We start from the raw sequence: 17,765 nt of genomic DNA, 5'->3' as shown, positions 1-17,765 counted from the left end.
TTGTCTCTGTCCCCTGCATTATGATCTTGAGACTGGGGTCAATAGAGGCCCACAGCTCATTTTTGCCCCATGGCCCCCAAGAGGGTTAATCCAGCCCTGCCCTGGTCATGTTCGAGTGTGTCACAGATGATAAAACAACTGTTTATTTGTGTCATATTTCTTTTGAATAACAAAGATTTAGGTGAAAAGCTGAATGAGGGTAGTCTTGAAGGGCTAAACAAAAGGCCAAGGCTCAACTCAGAGTTCAGAAATATTCATTTTGGGGACTTGAAAGTTAGATGGATGCTTGTTGGTAATGGCTGAATTGTGGATGACTTCTGGTGCTCTCTTAGGAAACCTCTAGCAGATCCCTCAAGCTGGTGGAACAGAACTTCACCATTCTCATCCTAACCCACAAAATGGCACAAATGTGGACATATGACATGGCACATGAGTAGTGCATGTCAATGTGAAGCATTTGAAAAACATCTGTTTATGTATTCACAAATCATTAGTTTGGAGTTTTCTGTGGCTTATGACAGACATTTTTGTAGCCTTGGCAACCAATGGCATCCTATAATCTAAACTGAAAGTTACCAGTATTTAACAGAACTAACAGACGTTGGATTATTTGCAGTGAATATATCCTTGTTAAAATGATAGCAAATTCAATTATAGCAATTATGGCAAATCCAATCAAATAACAAATTAAAGGACGGATTCAGCCAATATATAAACAAATAAAATAATACATTTTCTTACGAACCTGTATCTGTAACTATCCATGCAGATAACCCATAGACCTTACAATGACTTTTTCCATTGGAACTACTTTCTGCACAGGAAAATACTCCCTATTTGACAGCACGCTGAGTCATTACCTGATTCACTGGCTAACTGGTTAAATAATTATTATCAGTATATATTGGTGATTCCTATTCAATCTTTCCGCTGCCTTCCCTTATAATGGTAAACTGTTGAATACTGATGTAAAGTTGAAGCCGCCTCTCTAGTGACAGATGACGTGCAAGTCGACGAAAACATCGTTTTAGATTGACGACAGAAAGAGCCAATGGCTGCCGAAGAAGCGACGACATTCATGAATGGACCAATGGCAGAGAGCTAATGCAATCCCAGGAAACAATTGTTTAAGTTTAGCTGGACTTGTTTTGTTTTGGTTAACCTCCGAGGCCGAGGTTTTTATCACAATGTAACGGTTAATTACAGTTTGGTGGTTCAGAAGTTTTAGTTTCTAATATTTTTGCAATGGGGTCACCGAAGTTCAACGTAGGAGAAGAAAATTCAGCGACGGCAGCCACAATCGCAGAGGTAACAGTTAGCCGACAGTTTGGCTGTTAGCTAAAATTAACTTAGCTAGCTTGTTAGCTATATTAACCTGATGTTGACTGACCAAATAAGCTTTTTTCATTCTTTGGTTGTTGGCTACAAGCTTGTGGGTTGAATATTGAAAGCTTCCTTGTAACTTAGGCCAGTTTCAGAACTCACTACATTAGTCACAGACAGGGGTTTGCAGTGCTTATTAAAAATGAAAGTTAACGTAAGTCCTAGTCCAAAGGCTAACCGTGGTAACGTTAGCAGGGATGGGCGATAGCACATATTTTGATTTCCTGATAACGTTAAATAATACTGGCCGTTTGTTGATATCTTACCGTAATTCCTTAGCCTGCTTGGACTGTCATATATTATGTACGGCGGACGTAAATCGGAACTAACAGCTATGCATATTATTGCAAATGATCGCTGAAATATAACTAAATGTAGTCATGGAATTATAGCACATTTTTCACTCAAAGATTAGCAGTGAATAAACGTATTAGTTACATCCTTCAATTGTAGTGATAGCTGTTGCTGTTGGTGGTGATCCTTAGGGCCATACAAACAGACCTACAGCATACACTGGTTTCTGCTATAATGTTACCCTACCTAAATACATGTGGAAATAGATATCATGATACAGCACTGGCAATATAGCTGACATTCCTAATCAGTTCACATAATCTGATCTAAGAATATGAAAAAAGGACTAATCAGTGTTGGCACTATCAATATGTTTAAGATTGATCCATTAGTCGCTCATGGTAGTAATATTTGCAACTATTTACTATCAGCAAACCTGGAAAATAGTGATGAATGAAAGTGAGTAGGAATGTGCTGGTATCAAATTTACCTGCTGCAATTAATGTAGGTAAAAAAATATCACAGTAAACGGTATTATCACGATAATCATAATCAAGTCCTACTATCAGTGGTAAAATATAATTAAATGACTTCAAGTTAACACCATGATTGCCTTGGTTTGTTTTCACTGAACAGCAGTCTGTGTTTTGAAGCTTTGTTGGACTCTGTGAAAGAAAGAAATAATCAAAAACAGTTTAAACTCTGTAAACAAAAGTAGGTTGTTCAAAGTTTAAGAGGGTTAAGAGGAAATCACTGAAAATGCAGTGTCTGTGTCTCTTAGATTCTATGAACCAGTTCATATTTTGGAAATTCATGAATTGTTCCTGATGAAATTGATCAGTTGATTCCTGGAGTGCAAGAACTTTGTAATAAGTGTTGTCTTCTGCACACAGATCATAATAACAGTTAAAGGGGGCTCTTACAGGCCACTTATGGCTAAACAAAATCAAACTGCTGATGAAGGCAGGAGAGCTGCTCTGTGTTCACGGAGTCCTCTGAAATGACGATAATCACAGTAGTGATGGTAATAGAAATGGTTGGTGGTATTGATATCGTCAGATGTTTCACCACGGTAGTCGAAAGGAATACTAATCTATCTAATCATACTAACCAGTTAGCTGTATTACTGTCAAAGCAGATATGAATGTGTAGAAATAGTCTTTGCTTGCAGAGGATTACACTGCTGCAGATAGAACTGGTAGTTTAACGTATGAGCACATCTACAGTAGTTTGTGCCTGAGGTCAGACTTTAGCAGCAGTGTTTACCTGACTATAAGCTCATCTGAGGCCCTGGCATCAGATGAGCTAGAGTTGAAATTATTGTTTGGTTAATTAATTAGTTGATCCACAGAATTGCAACCATTTTGATAATGGATTAATCATTTAGGTAGGCGAGGGCAGGGCTACGTTATATATTTACTGTGTTTTTGTAATGTGTTTGCATCACAGGAAAGCTTGTTTTTATGCTTTGATCATAACATCCTGTAACAATGGTGTTATTAACAAGGTGCACATACAATTTGCATGGTACACTGTAAGGACGTAATGAGTGTATGGTAATATTTATAATCAGAAATAAAGAGGGTGTAGTGCTAAATAGGGCGTTAAATAGTATGCAGCTACTGTCTGGTTAATGATATGATAGTAAATTTTCAGAGGTTTGCAAACCATTTAATCTCACTGGTTTATAATGTGTTTGTGATGCAAATGTTATGGTTAGTAATACAAAGAAACATGCATGCATGTCTTGTTGTCACTGTGTCCTAATGCTGTATGTTGTTTCTATAGCGTCCTCAATCCCATGTGTGACAGAGTGGTATGTTTGTGTGTTTACAGGCTAAGTTGGTGTGTCTGGGAGTAAACAACCAGAGCTACATCTGTGAGTTGGGTCACTGCTGTGGAGAGACACAGTGCTGCAGCTACTACTATGAACTGTGGTGTGAGTTACCCAACTCTTCTTGATTCATTCTCTGAGTGTTCGGTCCTTCTTCATGCAACTTATATATAAATAGCATGAAACAGGATAACACAAAACTAAGCACATCATTTTGTAAATTCACACTGCACTGGTTCGTATGATGAGAAACTATATTTTCATTCTATCCAACAAATATTACACTTTATGGTAAAGAAAGTTTGAAATGCAAGAAAGGAAGGAAGTAGAAGGAGGAGCTGATGTTTCATAAAGGTCAGGAATGGTACCAGTTAGGTGAGTGGAGCCGGGCCCTGTGTCTAATCTGTCACTCACAATCTGCACTTGTTTACCGTTTGTGCTGCTACTGCTTGGCTGCCCGGTTGTCTCTCATGTTACAGAAGCTCACATCTGCTATTTAATAAGAACTCCCGGCCCTTCACAACACTTACTTGTCTTTTTTTCATTTAAGCGTTCACTTTGTAACTCAAGTTTTTTGATAGCAAGAACATCAAAGCCAACCAGTGGCAATAGCCAAAGATTGAATAAAAACCTCACAGTCTTAAACCAGTGAAGGGCTGTTAATAGTAACTAAGACAGGGTGTCAGATTTCACTATGTTTTGAGCACTGACCTAATTGAGTGTCAAAGCACCCAATGAAAGTTGGCACAGAAGTAAAATAAAATTGTTTTTGCTTTTTTTATTCAGGTAAACTTTTTCTATGGCTGTTTGTGTCACAACAGGAGTAAAAAAGTGATACATTTGAGATGTTTGGCTTATTTTGTCAATGAAAAAACAATTTAAAATGTGTTTATACTCAGCAAACTAAGGTATCAAAAAGTATTAGTGTTGTTGTCAGTACTGAAGCTCAGATTTTAACAGTAATATCAAAAGTTTCAAATGATACAGAGCCTGACGTAAACATGTATTTATGGACATGTCCTGTGGGCTCCCTGCAGGGTTCTGGTTGGTTTGGACTCTGATCATTATTCTGACATGCTGCTGTGTGTGTCAGCACTGGCGTTCCAAGCAGCGCTTCCAGCAGCAGCGCCGGCAGAACGAGATCAACCTCATTGCCTACAGAGAGGCTCACAACAACTCTCACCTACCCCTCTATCTCAGTAAGTAGCTGTCTGTGGCATGCTGCTGCCTCTACACATTCCACACATAGTTAGTCTCTATCTCTCAGACACATTACCAACAGCACATCAAACATGTTTTTAAATAGAATTGAAAGTAAATGATTCTGTCAGACTGAAACACCATCCCCCTGTGCCGCTGCCAAATAACAGCTCCATCGATACAACCTGCAGGGTTAAGACTGGTGCTGATCCAGCTCCTAATACAACACTCACACACTCTATGATCAACACACCAGACTGAACATGCATTTCAACTTTAATTGACCATTTATCTATTTGTCTGTAGATCCACACACATCACTGCTAAACCAGAGCTTTACCAGACTTTGTAGTCTTTGTGCTAAACAACATATTACCATTGTTAAAGGTATTGGTGAAACACTGTTTTTGTGCTGAAGAATTAGTGCAGATGGTGTAACCTAATAACTTTAAGTTATAGCCTACCATTTTTAAAGCTGTATTCATCATCTTTTCCTTGGTATGTTCTCCTTTAAAGGATCACGCAGGCATATTTTTCTTACTGTCAACAAATCCCATGAACAGATGAGAACTAACAACGTGTTAGTCCGTCTCTAAATTTTATTTTATTTAAGCAGGAGTAAAAGACTCATTGAGATTAAAAATTTCTTTTTCAAAAGTGTCCCGGCCAAGACCGGCAGCAGCACAAATAACACGGTTGCAGTCATTAAACAAACATATAAAAATTTAAAATAAAAACAAAGAACAAATTATAGAATTATAAAATATCAAAAAACATTCATCAACATTCAAAACAACAACAGGCGGGTGTGCCTGCTTCCAAGTCATTTAAAATTACATTAAATGTGTCCAGTGAGACCAGCTCCTGAAGATTCAGGTAATTTTGCAACTGATTCCAAGTTGAGGGAGCAGCATACTGAAACACCCTTTTTCCCAGTTCAGTACAGACTTTAGGGGCGGGTAATAGTAATAAATCCTAGGAGTGAAGAAAATAACTTCCCATACTTTTTTTGTAGGAAGTATATCCATAGGTAGGAAGGAAGCAGTCCAAGAATTGCCTTTATAAATAGGAATATGCCAGTGGTTAAACGCACAATATGTAATTTCAGCCGCTAGTGGTCTCTCAATCAGAACAACCACAACACAGATGTATTATCTTGTATGTGTGTTAGTTACTCTTTGGTAGATGCAACTGTAACAGAAACACAACGCAGATGCATGCATCTTGTGCACTATACTCTTTGGTAGAGGGGTATGATGCCATTGACAGGCGACCAAATGAAACGGTCCATTACCTTGATTAAAATTACAGATTTCTCTGGGTTTGAAAATTGTTGGAAAGATTTGGGATAATGTAAGAAAGTACACAGCTCAACAAAATATATAACATAGGTCTAGTTGTTTTTAGACATTTTAATGTGGAATAATTGCATATTATAGCTTTAAGTCTATGGGTGGACAAGGCAGACCATCCAACCTGAGCATACAAAGAGCAATGGTGTGTAAGGGCATGAGATTTGTAATAAATCTCAGTGCTCCATGGTAGACAGTATTGAATGCATGTAGGCATTGTGAAGATGCATGCATGCATATAACATTTCCATAGTCCAGCACAGACATAAAGGTGGCAGCAACAAGTCTCTATTTGGCCTCGAAGGGAAAGCAAGACTTGTTTCTAGAATAAAAACTCAGTCTCAACTTCAGTTTTTTCTCCAGTTGCTGAATGTAAGACTTAAATTAGAGAGAATCATCAATTATAATTCCAAGATACTTGTATTTAGGAACTCAATCTCAAAGCCCTGAAAAGGGGTGATAGATTGAAGGTTCAATGGCTTAGATTTTACATTTGAAAACATCATGTTTTGTTTTGTCAGCATTCAAAAGCAAGTTTTAAATCACACAGAGTACAATGTACAGTATTAAAAGCAAGCTGTAGCTGACGAAGAGCCTGGTTTGGTGTAGACGCAGAGCAGTATATCACAGTATTTACATTGGAAACATATTGATCAAGACTTATAAATGTAATGAATAGGAGTGGTCCCAGGACTGATCCCTGGGGCACACCTGTGGATACACTAAGGGAGCTAGAAGTGATACCTTCTACCTACACACACTGATATCCACCCGATAGACAATTTTCAAACCAACAGACAGTTTGTCCCGACAGTCCTATACTGGATCATGCAATATTGCATGATCCAGAGATAAGTCAATAAAAAGGGCTGCACAATGGTGGTTTTCTAGAGATTCGATAAAATCATTTACTACTTTTAAGGCTGCTGTAGTTGTGCTGTGTTTTTTTCCCAAAGCCAGAGGGAAAATCTGATAAGATATTGTTAGTAGATAAGAACTCTTTCAGTTATTCACTCACAAAGGATTCCAGAACCTTAACTAGGACAGACAGTTTGGAGATTGGCCTATAATTGTTTGGGACAGTAGGGTCACTCCCTTTCAACAGGGGAAGAACAAAAGCAGATTTCTATATAAGAGGAACGTCGTTAGTGTCCATGGAGAGATTAAAAAGACTTGTCAAAGGTGGTGCAATAAAATCAGCTGCTAGCTTTAAAAAGTAAGGCTCCAAGTTATCAGACCTGCTGATTTTTTAGTGTCTAAAGGTTTGAGGGCTTTAAGCACCCCTGAGACTGTAACCAGATTGAAACTAAAGGACTGACTTATGTAACATGACTGTTCCCTACTGTTCCCCTACTGTTTGTTCTGTTACAGAACAAACAGTAGGGGAATTTTCATGAGTAATGTTGAGAGAGTCGAACAAGGAACCTAAGGCAATAAAAAGCTCATTAAAATAATCAAGCATTTCAGACTTATCAGATATTTTATGAGGCCTTAAGAATGCATGGGGGAAGCTCTATGCTGTTTTTATTTCCAGCTAAGGATTTAATAGTCTTCAAGGATTTCAGGTGAAGTTTCAGCCGTGCATCCATTCCACAGTTGCCTGATTAGCAGCCAGTCTTGTTTTCTTGGCTTTTGCTCATGCCTCATTGTGCTCATGAAGTGAGCTGAATAAATCTGAAGTGAACAATACATTGTTTCGACATTTTACTCTACTTCCTGATAGAAGCATGCTTGTCAACAATGTCAGTAAAACTGTCATAAAAGAATTTCCAGGCATTTTCAACGTCAGCAATAAGGTAATTTTTCTCCCAATCAAAATGAAACAGGTCATGAAAAAACCCTTGTTACATAAAATGTTTGATGTCTCGCTTTATAATAACGTGTTGCTTGGTTTTAGGAATTTTTGTATTTCTAACTGAGGCAACAACAAAGTGGTCACTAATGTCATTTGCAATTACAGAAGTAGCTGTTTATTTATGAAGAATATTGGTTAGGATTAGATCAATCAGAGATAATTTTTCAGATTAGATCTTGTGGGGCGGTCACCAATCTGAAAGAGATTTAGCAATAGCCAGTTCCAGTTTAGATCTCCAAACAACAATTTCATTAAAATTCAATCATGATAGAAGCTGCATTAAGGACGGTAGAGCACCACTGACAGCCAAAGGTGTCCTTTAGCAACCAGTATTTCCCTTATATTCATTTATGAGTGCTGCTGCTAAAATTTTACATGGCCATTAGTATCAATGGGCTACTAATGATTTTCACTCACACAGTGAGTCATCAACTAGTGCATCAAATCCCAGAATCCTCCCTCTCCTCATTCCGCAAAGAACATCCACATGAAAGGTACTTTTATACAAGTAGCATACCTCCTTTAAGGAATAAGGCAGTGCATTATGTGTGTGATTGAGCGAGTGGAGAGAGTTAGCCACAGACAGTGAATGCAAGCAGAGCACAGCAAAAGGTTAGCAGTAAGTTGTCAGTCTGACAGTAAATGTACAGTACAGACTACAGTGTGTCAGTTAATAAATGCTGCAGCTTCTCAAGACCAAGAAAAGTCACGTTTGTTGTTTCCCCAACTGCTGGAAAAGTGAAGGGGGTTAGCTCCAAAGTTAGCAACAATGGGTTAGCCTAACCTGACCAGGCTTACTTAAGGTGGACCAGCTATTCTCATTTTAGTGTCAGTCTCAGCAGCTCCTGAACAGAGAGCAGAGAAATGTCTGGCTGCTGAGTCTCTCCCAAGTTTTGCTCAGCATCCCCCTGCCCCTACATATCCTCGCCACTCCAAAGCAGTCAATCAAGAGGAAACACTGACAGCTTTTTAGAGACCTCAAGATCAAGAGCTAAAAATTCGATTTGTTTACTCAGTGATATAGAGAGAAGCACATTCACGTGAAACCAGCTTTTGATTAAGATTGCAACACCCCCGTCCCTTTTGGGTTGGTCAGTCCTATATACATTATAACCATCAATACTGATATCCTTGTTCTGAACAGATTTGCTTAGCCAGGTTTCAGATAAAACATCAGCATCAGTTGTGTGTGCCCAAATGTGAATCATATCCATTTTAGCGATCAAACTGTGTACATTCAAATGGACGAAACCAAGACGAGTCCCTGATTTAAAATTGGCAGGAGTTTTAAAACTTAGCAGAATCTAGGCCTGGATTGGGTTGGGCATTCCCAGAAATCAGTAGCAACAGAACAATTAGACACCACTGCTTGAGTGGTTTACTGGAGGATTCATTCTTATTATTAACTTTTAGTACAAAATTGTGAAGACAGCTTATAGAAATGTTAAAATTGTCTTGAAGAGCCATGACACTGATCAGACAGGCGAAGTCCACAGAGTCAGAGGAGAAGAACAGCGACAGGGTTAACGATGCCCAGCGCACAGCCAGATGCGCTCGTTTCCTGTCATGTTGTATCCGGATTTGAGAGATTACGAGTGAGAGAGGATTTGAGAGCACTGCACAGGAATAGTCATTCCTGTGGAGGCTTCCACCAATGCTGCATAAAATTAATAAACGCATTACAGCAAAGAGCAGTGACATTGTGCATTTCAATCCTGTGAATCGGGGTAATCCAATAAGAGCACTGGAGATTTAGGCTGCTAAAGAGAACCAACTCCAAAACCCAACCAGGAAGCCAAGTTTAGGCTCGTTAGGACACAAGTCAGATGCCGCACAGTCAATAAAAGCAAAAGAGATGCTGAAGGAAACAGCCGACCGGTGGTGTGGTAGGGTGCAGTATATTGAAGAAATCCAGGTCAGTGCTGTAAAATCCCATCCAAGTTTTTCATCCTCCTGAATTAGACGATGACGTTGTGCGATGTCTCACATAAACAGGAAACCAAGCACAGTGAAGCAATGTGGTGGATAAATGAGTTAAAATCAGGACCAGCCAGGGACTAAAACAATAGGAAAACAATTTAAAACACCAGTATCAGAAAGAAGCACTTTCCTTTATCATGAGAAGTTTGGGACCATCTAAATCAAGCTTTGAGTCCACATCCCAGCTCCATGAGGTGAACAGGCTCCGTGGTCCAAACAGACAGAGCGGTCCAGGTCCTCCAGAATCGAGAACGTGAGCCACACTTCACATATGATCCAAGTTTAAGCTGAAACAGGTGAGAAGTGGTGGTATTATCCAATCAACTCAAAGATTTATCCAGTAATTTTTCAGAAACAAGAGATATCACTCAGTCAACACTAGAACAGTCACACAGATCAGAGGAGGCTCGTCCATAGAGGAAGGGGAGGTTGCTCCTCCTCCGTTTTTGAGAGGCAAGAGGGAGATCAAAATATAAAAAAAGAGTAATTGGTAAAAATAAACCATTACCTAATCTCAGTATCATTATTAAATGATTCTTCTCTGTTCTTTGGAAAAAAATCCATTATTTCAACAGTGACACCTGCAGGGCAAGCAAAAGGGGAAAGGTCAGTGTGTGTGGAGTGGTGAGAGGAGAACAGAGGATGACGAGCTCCTGCTGTCCTCCTTAGAGCGGGATCTCTTAAATGAATTTAATGTACTTGATTTTTTTTCATGCTAATCTGTTATTAGCCAAAACATGTAAATTGTCACTGCAAGGGAGGACGTCCTCCCTAACCAATTAACAACCAGAATACAATATTGAACAATGACAGTTTCCAAATTTTATCTTCAATTCTCTACCACTGTATGTGGTAGCCACAGCATGACCAGAGGGAAGCACAGCCAGCTAGCCGCCCAGCTAACATTAGCCCCGGCTCTCCATGTGGATCTTACTGGAGCACCGAGCCCTGGTTTGTTATTCAGGTTAAGTGGGAAGAAGCAGCGGGTCTGACGAGCAGCTAAGTGAAGTGGAGCCTGCTGAGGAAGCACCGGGACCAGTCCATCGAGGGAAGCACAGTCAGGTGGTGGAGGGGAAGGCGACATATCGGCCTCTCATAATCGGCAGAATTTGCCAATGCCGATATTTCATTTTAGAGCTTTTATCAGCCGATACCAGTGATGTGCTGATAATGTCATGCATCCCTAGTTGATAACTACAGTTTTTAGTTTTGCTATGCTGCTCAACACAATGAGCTCAGGATTTATCAGGAGGATGGCTGCTTCACTCCAAATAGTTTCACTGTTTGAACCTGGACTCTGTGTGTGTAACAGCTGACCTAGTGGACGTGTAGAAAAACACATATCATTAATTAACATCAGATCCTGACCGATCCTGACCGATCCTGTCAGCGTGTCGGAGATCTAAATAATCGGTGAAGTTACGCTGCTGCGCCTCATGCGTAAATGTGCATAGCGTCTCTCAATGGAGCGATGCAGCTGTGGGGAGATCACTGCGTATAACTCTGTATTTGTATTAACAAAAATCAATAGGACGGGCATTTGATTTTGATGAGGGGGCACGGTGCATTGTATATTTGTTTATCCTATCATTAAACAAGTTGAACGCAGGTTTGGACAGAGGTTACACAGACCCCTGGTCCTCCCACCGGTTAAAAACAACAATGAATTTGGTCTTTGCAAATGGAAATGATATCTGTGTTTGTTTGCATATAGAGCGGGGAAGTGAGATCCGACTGCAAGTGGTCACTCAAGACACTTGTGGAGACACATGTTGATGCCAGGCATTAACAGATGTACTTAGAGCTGATCAGATCACCCGAGATGAATGTTAATGCCAGGTGTAAACAGGGCCTATAGGTCTTTGCACGGCCCTGCATTTGAATATAAGAACATAACATAAGAAAGTAGAAATAACATGACGCCACTGACACAGACATATATGGACAGGTAGAGACATGCTGCCATCTTGGAAGGGAGGAAGACTTCATCATACTCTCATCAACCATTTAAAGTGCTTTACACTGCATACCAACATTCACCAGTTCACACACATGCTCATACACTGATGGCAGAGGCTGCCATGCAAAATGCCAACCTGCTCATCAGGAGTTCTAATATTAATTCACACACACACACTCACACACTGATGGCACAGCCTTCGGGAGCAATTTGGGTTTTGTAAATGTTCAGTAGTTTCATTCTCATTACATTTGTCAATAGGGCACTTTTCAGTTTTAACATAACAGCCCCACTTGACGACTGTTCAGATTGCTAGTCTCCTAACTGACATGAGCCACATAGTGTCTCATTTACTTTCTGATAAGCTTTTACTAAAAATATTTTTAATACATACCTGTGAGTCAGATTCATGTAAATTTGTGTAGGGGAAAACGCCACCATACATGTTATCACTCAGTTTAATATATATATTTTTGCTGGGCATTTCCACCCAATCAATATTTAGATGTACAACCTTAGTCATTAAGTCACTACACATACGTTAATAATATGGAATAGAGCTGCTCGCACGTCCTTTTTTTTCGGTCCAGCTCAGGGCTTCACCAATCCACATCACATTTCTTTTGATGCCTCATGCAATGTTTTTACAAAAAGCTATCTTTAATTTTAAACACAGGTCTACAGCTCGGAGGCCTCCATCTTTTTTACTTTTATACAGTAACTGCCTCTTTGTGACTTCTCTAGTGGTTCCCCATATCAAGTTGACTGCCATTTCATTTATTTTCTTTATTGTTTGTTCTTTAGGAGGGGAGAAAAGGGTAGCTAAAAACAACAATTTGGATAGAACAAAAGTATTTATTATTAAAATTCTAGTTTTATAACTATTTGATTTATTTTCACATTTTTGTAGTTCCTCTTTTATCTCCCTTTCCTTGCCATCCCAGTTTTTTTCATAGCAGTTTTTATTATTAAAATCCTCATGTCATTTCTATCATGGACATTAATCACAGGTCATGTGTCTTCTCTTCCAAACCAGACTCTTTCTGTTTTGTTATGGTTTAGTTTGGCACATGCAGACTGGAAGAACCACTGAACCGCCACTCTTTGGGCTAGTGGACGACACGTTTCACCTCTGAGCCACAGTTTCCCCGATACTTGTGACGTGTAACTTCTCTTCCCTGTCTGTGTCTCTCAACCTCAACCCCATTGGTTCCTACTGGGGACGTAAAATCTGTAAAGCTACATTAAATTATTTTTTTTTCTTTTTTCTTGGCTATGTGGCATCAGTAGAACAAGCTAAAAACAACATTTTATCTGTGTCAATAACTGACATATTATCAATTTAGGAAGTTGTTATGCCGAATGTGTTAGCACACAGTCACCTATTTACACATACAGTGCACAGAGCAACATTAGCATTCATTTTTAGTTGTGTTTGTGTCCAACCAACGAATGTAAGTCCAATATTCACTCTCCTTTTAGCTCTGGTTAGGTCTCCATCAACTCCAGTTAGCTGTGAAATGATCCACTGTGATCACCAGGTTGATGAGAGCAGAGATGAAAAACCAAAACAATGAACTAAAAGAAGCTAAAACAGATAAAGAGCTGAGGAGAACTACAGAGCTGGTGATAATTCTCTGTGGGTTCATTACTAAGACCAACCCACTTTCACATTTGATCCAGTGTTGTTGTCACACACTGTCCAATACTGATCACTGACACACAGGACAGTTTGCGGGATTTTTGATCCTACACACCTGTCACTAAGCCTTTATGGTGTGAAAGAACCTTTTTAACATTACATCCATTATTAATGTAAAAAAATATTGATTAGTACAGCTTTAAACTCTACAATTCTGTTCTTTGTGATTGTGAGGGCTAGTGCTAGGCTCTCTATCAACCAGCTCTTCATTGTACCTGACTGAGAATGACTGAGGTACTGACATATTTGTCATTTTTCATACTTCTATGTGATGTGTTATTTTCCAGGATTCTTACCCACCTACCTGCTGCCAGCCTATGAAGAGGCAGTTGACCACCCTGCCACACCTCCTCCACCCTATACCCCTCTCCAGTCAGCACTTCCACCCACAGACCCACCTGATGAATTGCCCTGCCCCCACTCAGCTGTCTCCATCCCCAGTGATGCTGATGCAGAGCACCCTGCTACTCCAGGGGCTATGCAGACCAACCTTCACAGCGCTTACAACCCCAACAAGGACTCGACACCGGGCAGGTACCGGCGCTTCACTGGGGATTCTGGGATCGAAGTGTGCGATGGCCAGGACCTGTGGGATCAGCACAGCCTTTTAGAAAGAGAAGAAGAGACAGAGGCAGAAGGGGTTGGTCAAATGGAGGACCTATGTGATCGCTGTGGTCCCAAGACCTGTGAACACAGCCATATCAGTGATGCAGTCATTCATGACAACACAGATGGACAGACAGCTGTGGATACAGAGCCACAGTCTCTTAGGTAATCTGAAACAAAACTCTGCAGCAGTAGCTGATGCAATATTCTACCTTTGGTGCTCAGGGGTTTGGTCCATATGTACATGTATATGTTTGACTAACACCAGTGTGTGTGACAGGTCTGGAGACAAATGTAAGGTATGACTAAACAATTTCCAATAATTTAAAGCTAAATTATGCAACTTCTGATTCGAGGCTGAAAGTGTGATTTTAACCAAGCTCCCCCCCTTCACATTTACAGCTTATCTTGATGAGCTGGCTGCTTGAAAATGGCATGAGGGCTGATATAACACCATCTTATGTAGAAACAGATATAACAGATCTGCTGTCTGTAAGCAGCACTGATGTTCATGTTTTTTCATATTTACCTTCACAGTTCTCTCTTTTTAAAGCTTTGCTCAGTTGTTTTCAGAGTTAAAACACTTGCACGTACCTAAAGGGGCTGCTGCTCTGTCACCGGCTGTAGCATTTTACTAGTAAAGTAGCTGTGAGGGTTGTGCTATATCATCATGTATACCCTGAAATGATACAGTGGTAGCTAGAGCTTGACTGTCTTCATTTCTGCGGCCGATATCAATATTTGAGCATTTGAAAAGTAAAATGTATTTTTACATAAACAAACATTTCTGATAAGGATCCCTTTGGATTTGAATATTAAAGAATAGCAACAAGATATGTAGTGTTTTACATTTTCCAGTGTAAAAATAATCTTGTCAGTGCTCTCTGGTGGACAAACTCTGCAATGGAGACATTGTTTGTAAGCGGCCTCAAACATATCTTTTACATTACTATACTGACATTTCTTATTACTATTCCTGTTACTAATCAGCTGACACATACACTGATACAGATTTATCTATGATAAGTTAATATCGGCCTGCTGATTATAGATCAGGCTCTATTTGGTAGCAGTCTTTAATATCTCAGGGTGTATTAGGGCATTTTAGCAAATCAATGAGTAGGACTGCTTCAGGGTTTCATTAGATTTTTCTAAAATTGTTCTTATTTTTAAATCAATGTGAGAAGTACCTTGACTTATCAAATTTTCTGGATTAACCATAAGCAGACATTCCTGTTATTGTCCATAGGCAGTTTCTCAATAGATTTTCTCAATAGGTTTTGAGCGGCTGTGGCTCAGCAGGTCGTCCACTAATCGTAAAATGGGTGGTTCGATCCCCAGCTCTTGTAGTCCACATGTCGTAGTGTCCTTGGGCAAGATACTGAACCCCTAATTGCTTCCAAACGCTGTGCCATCAGTGTGTGTATGATTAGAAACTCCTCCTGATGAGCAGGTTGGCACCTTGCATGGGAGCCTCTGCCATCAGTGCATGAATGTGTGTGAATGGGTGAATGTTGGCATGCAGCGTAAAGCACTTGGAGTGGTCAGAAGACAAGATTAGAAAGGTGCTATATGCAGTCCATTCACCATTTATCCATCTCCCCAAAGATTTACTATATCACACTATATCGTTATCCCCATATGAAGTTACATATATTGTAACAGGATTTTATCCATATCACCCACTCCTACTAGCTGTGGTTTAGAACAAATTCATTTTAAAAGGAACTTTCAGGGGTTTAACACACAGTGTCATTGCTTTGTCCAAACAAGCACAACAAGCACTAAACAGCAGCTTCACTGTAGCTAAACAGACAGATACAGATAGCTGTCCAGTGCAGGTCATTTGAGTGCAACATACCAACTGTCTGCAGTTACGCTGTATGTTCACTTTATAAGACTTATTTTGACACGTAAGAGTTGCCACACATGGTGATGGATAATCAGAGACACAGTAGTCAGGTTGAAGAGACCTTGTGACTTGTTCTCGACAACACAGGTTTGGAGTCTTGTTTGGAGTCAGCGAAGCTGATGACAGAGAAACAGCCCCCAAACGCCCCTCCTTTTTTGTTTGTTCATTACCATTTAAAAGACACATTTTGTAGCTTCTAAGGACATTTGCCACATGGTTGGAGTTTTGTGCTACATTTTTAATCCTTTGTTTCCTTTCATATTGATGCTGACAGGATCTTATTTCAACTCTCTTTATCTGTGAATGAAAAACTATTGTGACTTGACTTCAGTCAGTCACATCTCAGTCAAGTGAGGGTGGACACCAGACCCAAACACACCACCAGCTACCACCATCTGTGCAATGAAGCAACTGAAATTAGATTTGACACCGTTGCAATTTAACTGGCATTGTCTGTCTTTACCAGTGTTACAGTTTTAGGGTTTTATTGCAGAATCTGGAAAACGTTGTCAACGTGAAATTAGTAACTTTGCATTTTGGGTTACTTTCAATATTAAGAATGGTGACAATACAGAATATTGTGAAAACTCCAATCATGCTGAAATGCCCCTTTTATAAAAGTTTTTAAGAACCATAAGTATTTATTGTATTGAAGACCTACAGCATACTGTTGCTTATCACTAGCATATTTGTACAATACTCCAGTTCTCATTTTAGTAAATAATCAGTTTTCATGAACCCTTGTATGAGTCTCCAGTCACCTGACACACTGGTGTTATATGAGGCAGTTTTCAACCAGGCCATAGTGCCATAATGTGTATCTTTATGTAGCCTTTCAGTAGAGAATGTTTAAGTGAACTTAATCAAAGCTCTGGAGTCTGTTTGACTCTTAGTAACCCTCCAGTGTACTCAATGATAGATTGATCATCATTTAATCAATGTTTTATTATGCAGGATTTGTTTTGTACTTGTAGTTTGCCAAAAAGTTGCACACAACAGCTCTGGGTTAAATACTGCAGAAAGCTGTTCCTGAATTGAGAACTACAGATTCAAGATATATTAAATATCTAAAAACAATACCAGCATCAGGATGCTTTTGCAGTGAAGATGTAATGAATGTGGACTGAGACAGCTCTCAAGGACATGGTTTTGTGTTGCAGAGTGTTGATCGGGCTCCACAAGTGTCTGTACACAAAGGGAATGACTGACATAGTGCAGCTCTTGGAAACACTCCGTTTGTAAATGTATCAGGCTGTTGGGAAGCTGGCAGTGAAAACCAGAATTTACTGTGCACTGAGGGATTTTTTCTACAGTTGAATCAGTCGAGCACTTTTCCACATATGCAGCATTGTGGTCAGTGGACAGTGGTCCTCACCACCTGCTGTTATTCTCTTATATGCTCTTTATTATCTTCTGAATTAAATGATATTTTTATGCCACATTTTGTATGAAATATGGTTATTAAAAGTTATGGAGAACAACACACTGTATTACTGTGTTTTAGCAAAACAAAGCAAAACTTTGTTGATATAGCACATTTTATTCCTGGGGAGAAATTCAGAAAAACAATTGGTCGCAAAGTACAAACATGATGTAAATACAAAGTAGGAATGAGTGGGTGAGAGACAGTGTGACTGCAGTTCAGCAGGTTAAAAAGCTGTTTCATTGCGGAAATCACTGTACAAAC

The 17,765-nt window shown here is 39.6% G+C and overlaps 1 protein-coding gene across 1 annotated transcript; it reads left to right on the top strand.

The window, feature by feature from the left end:
• Window positions 1-1,086: 1,086 nt before the first annotated feature.
• Window positions 1,087-17,561, top strand: wbp1la (WW domain binding protein 1-like a). Its single transcript, XM_067609267.1, has 4 exons — window positions 1,087-1,308; window positions 3,514-3,616; window positions 4,549-4,710; window positions 13,848-17,561. Exons 1-4 carry the CDS (start codon window positions 1,246-1,248, stop codon window positions 14,333-14,335), a joined length of 816 nt encoding a protein of 271 aa, XP_067465368.1. The 5' UTR covers window positions 1,087-1,245; the 3' UTR covers window positions 14,336-17,561.
• The last annotated feature ends 204 nt before the right edge of the window (window positions 17,562-17,765 follow it).

This window comes from Thunnus thynnus, chromosome 14 (assembly GCF_963924715.1).
Source record: "Thunnus thynnus chromosome 14, fThuThy2.1, whole genome shotgun sequence".
Classification (NCBI taxonomy): Eukaryota; Metazoa; Chordata; class Actinopteri; order Scombriformes; family Scombridae; genus Thunnus; species Thunnus thynnus.
The sequence above is the reverse complement of the archived record's forward strand: the minus strand, read 5'-3'. Positions and strand labels throughout refer to the sequence as shown.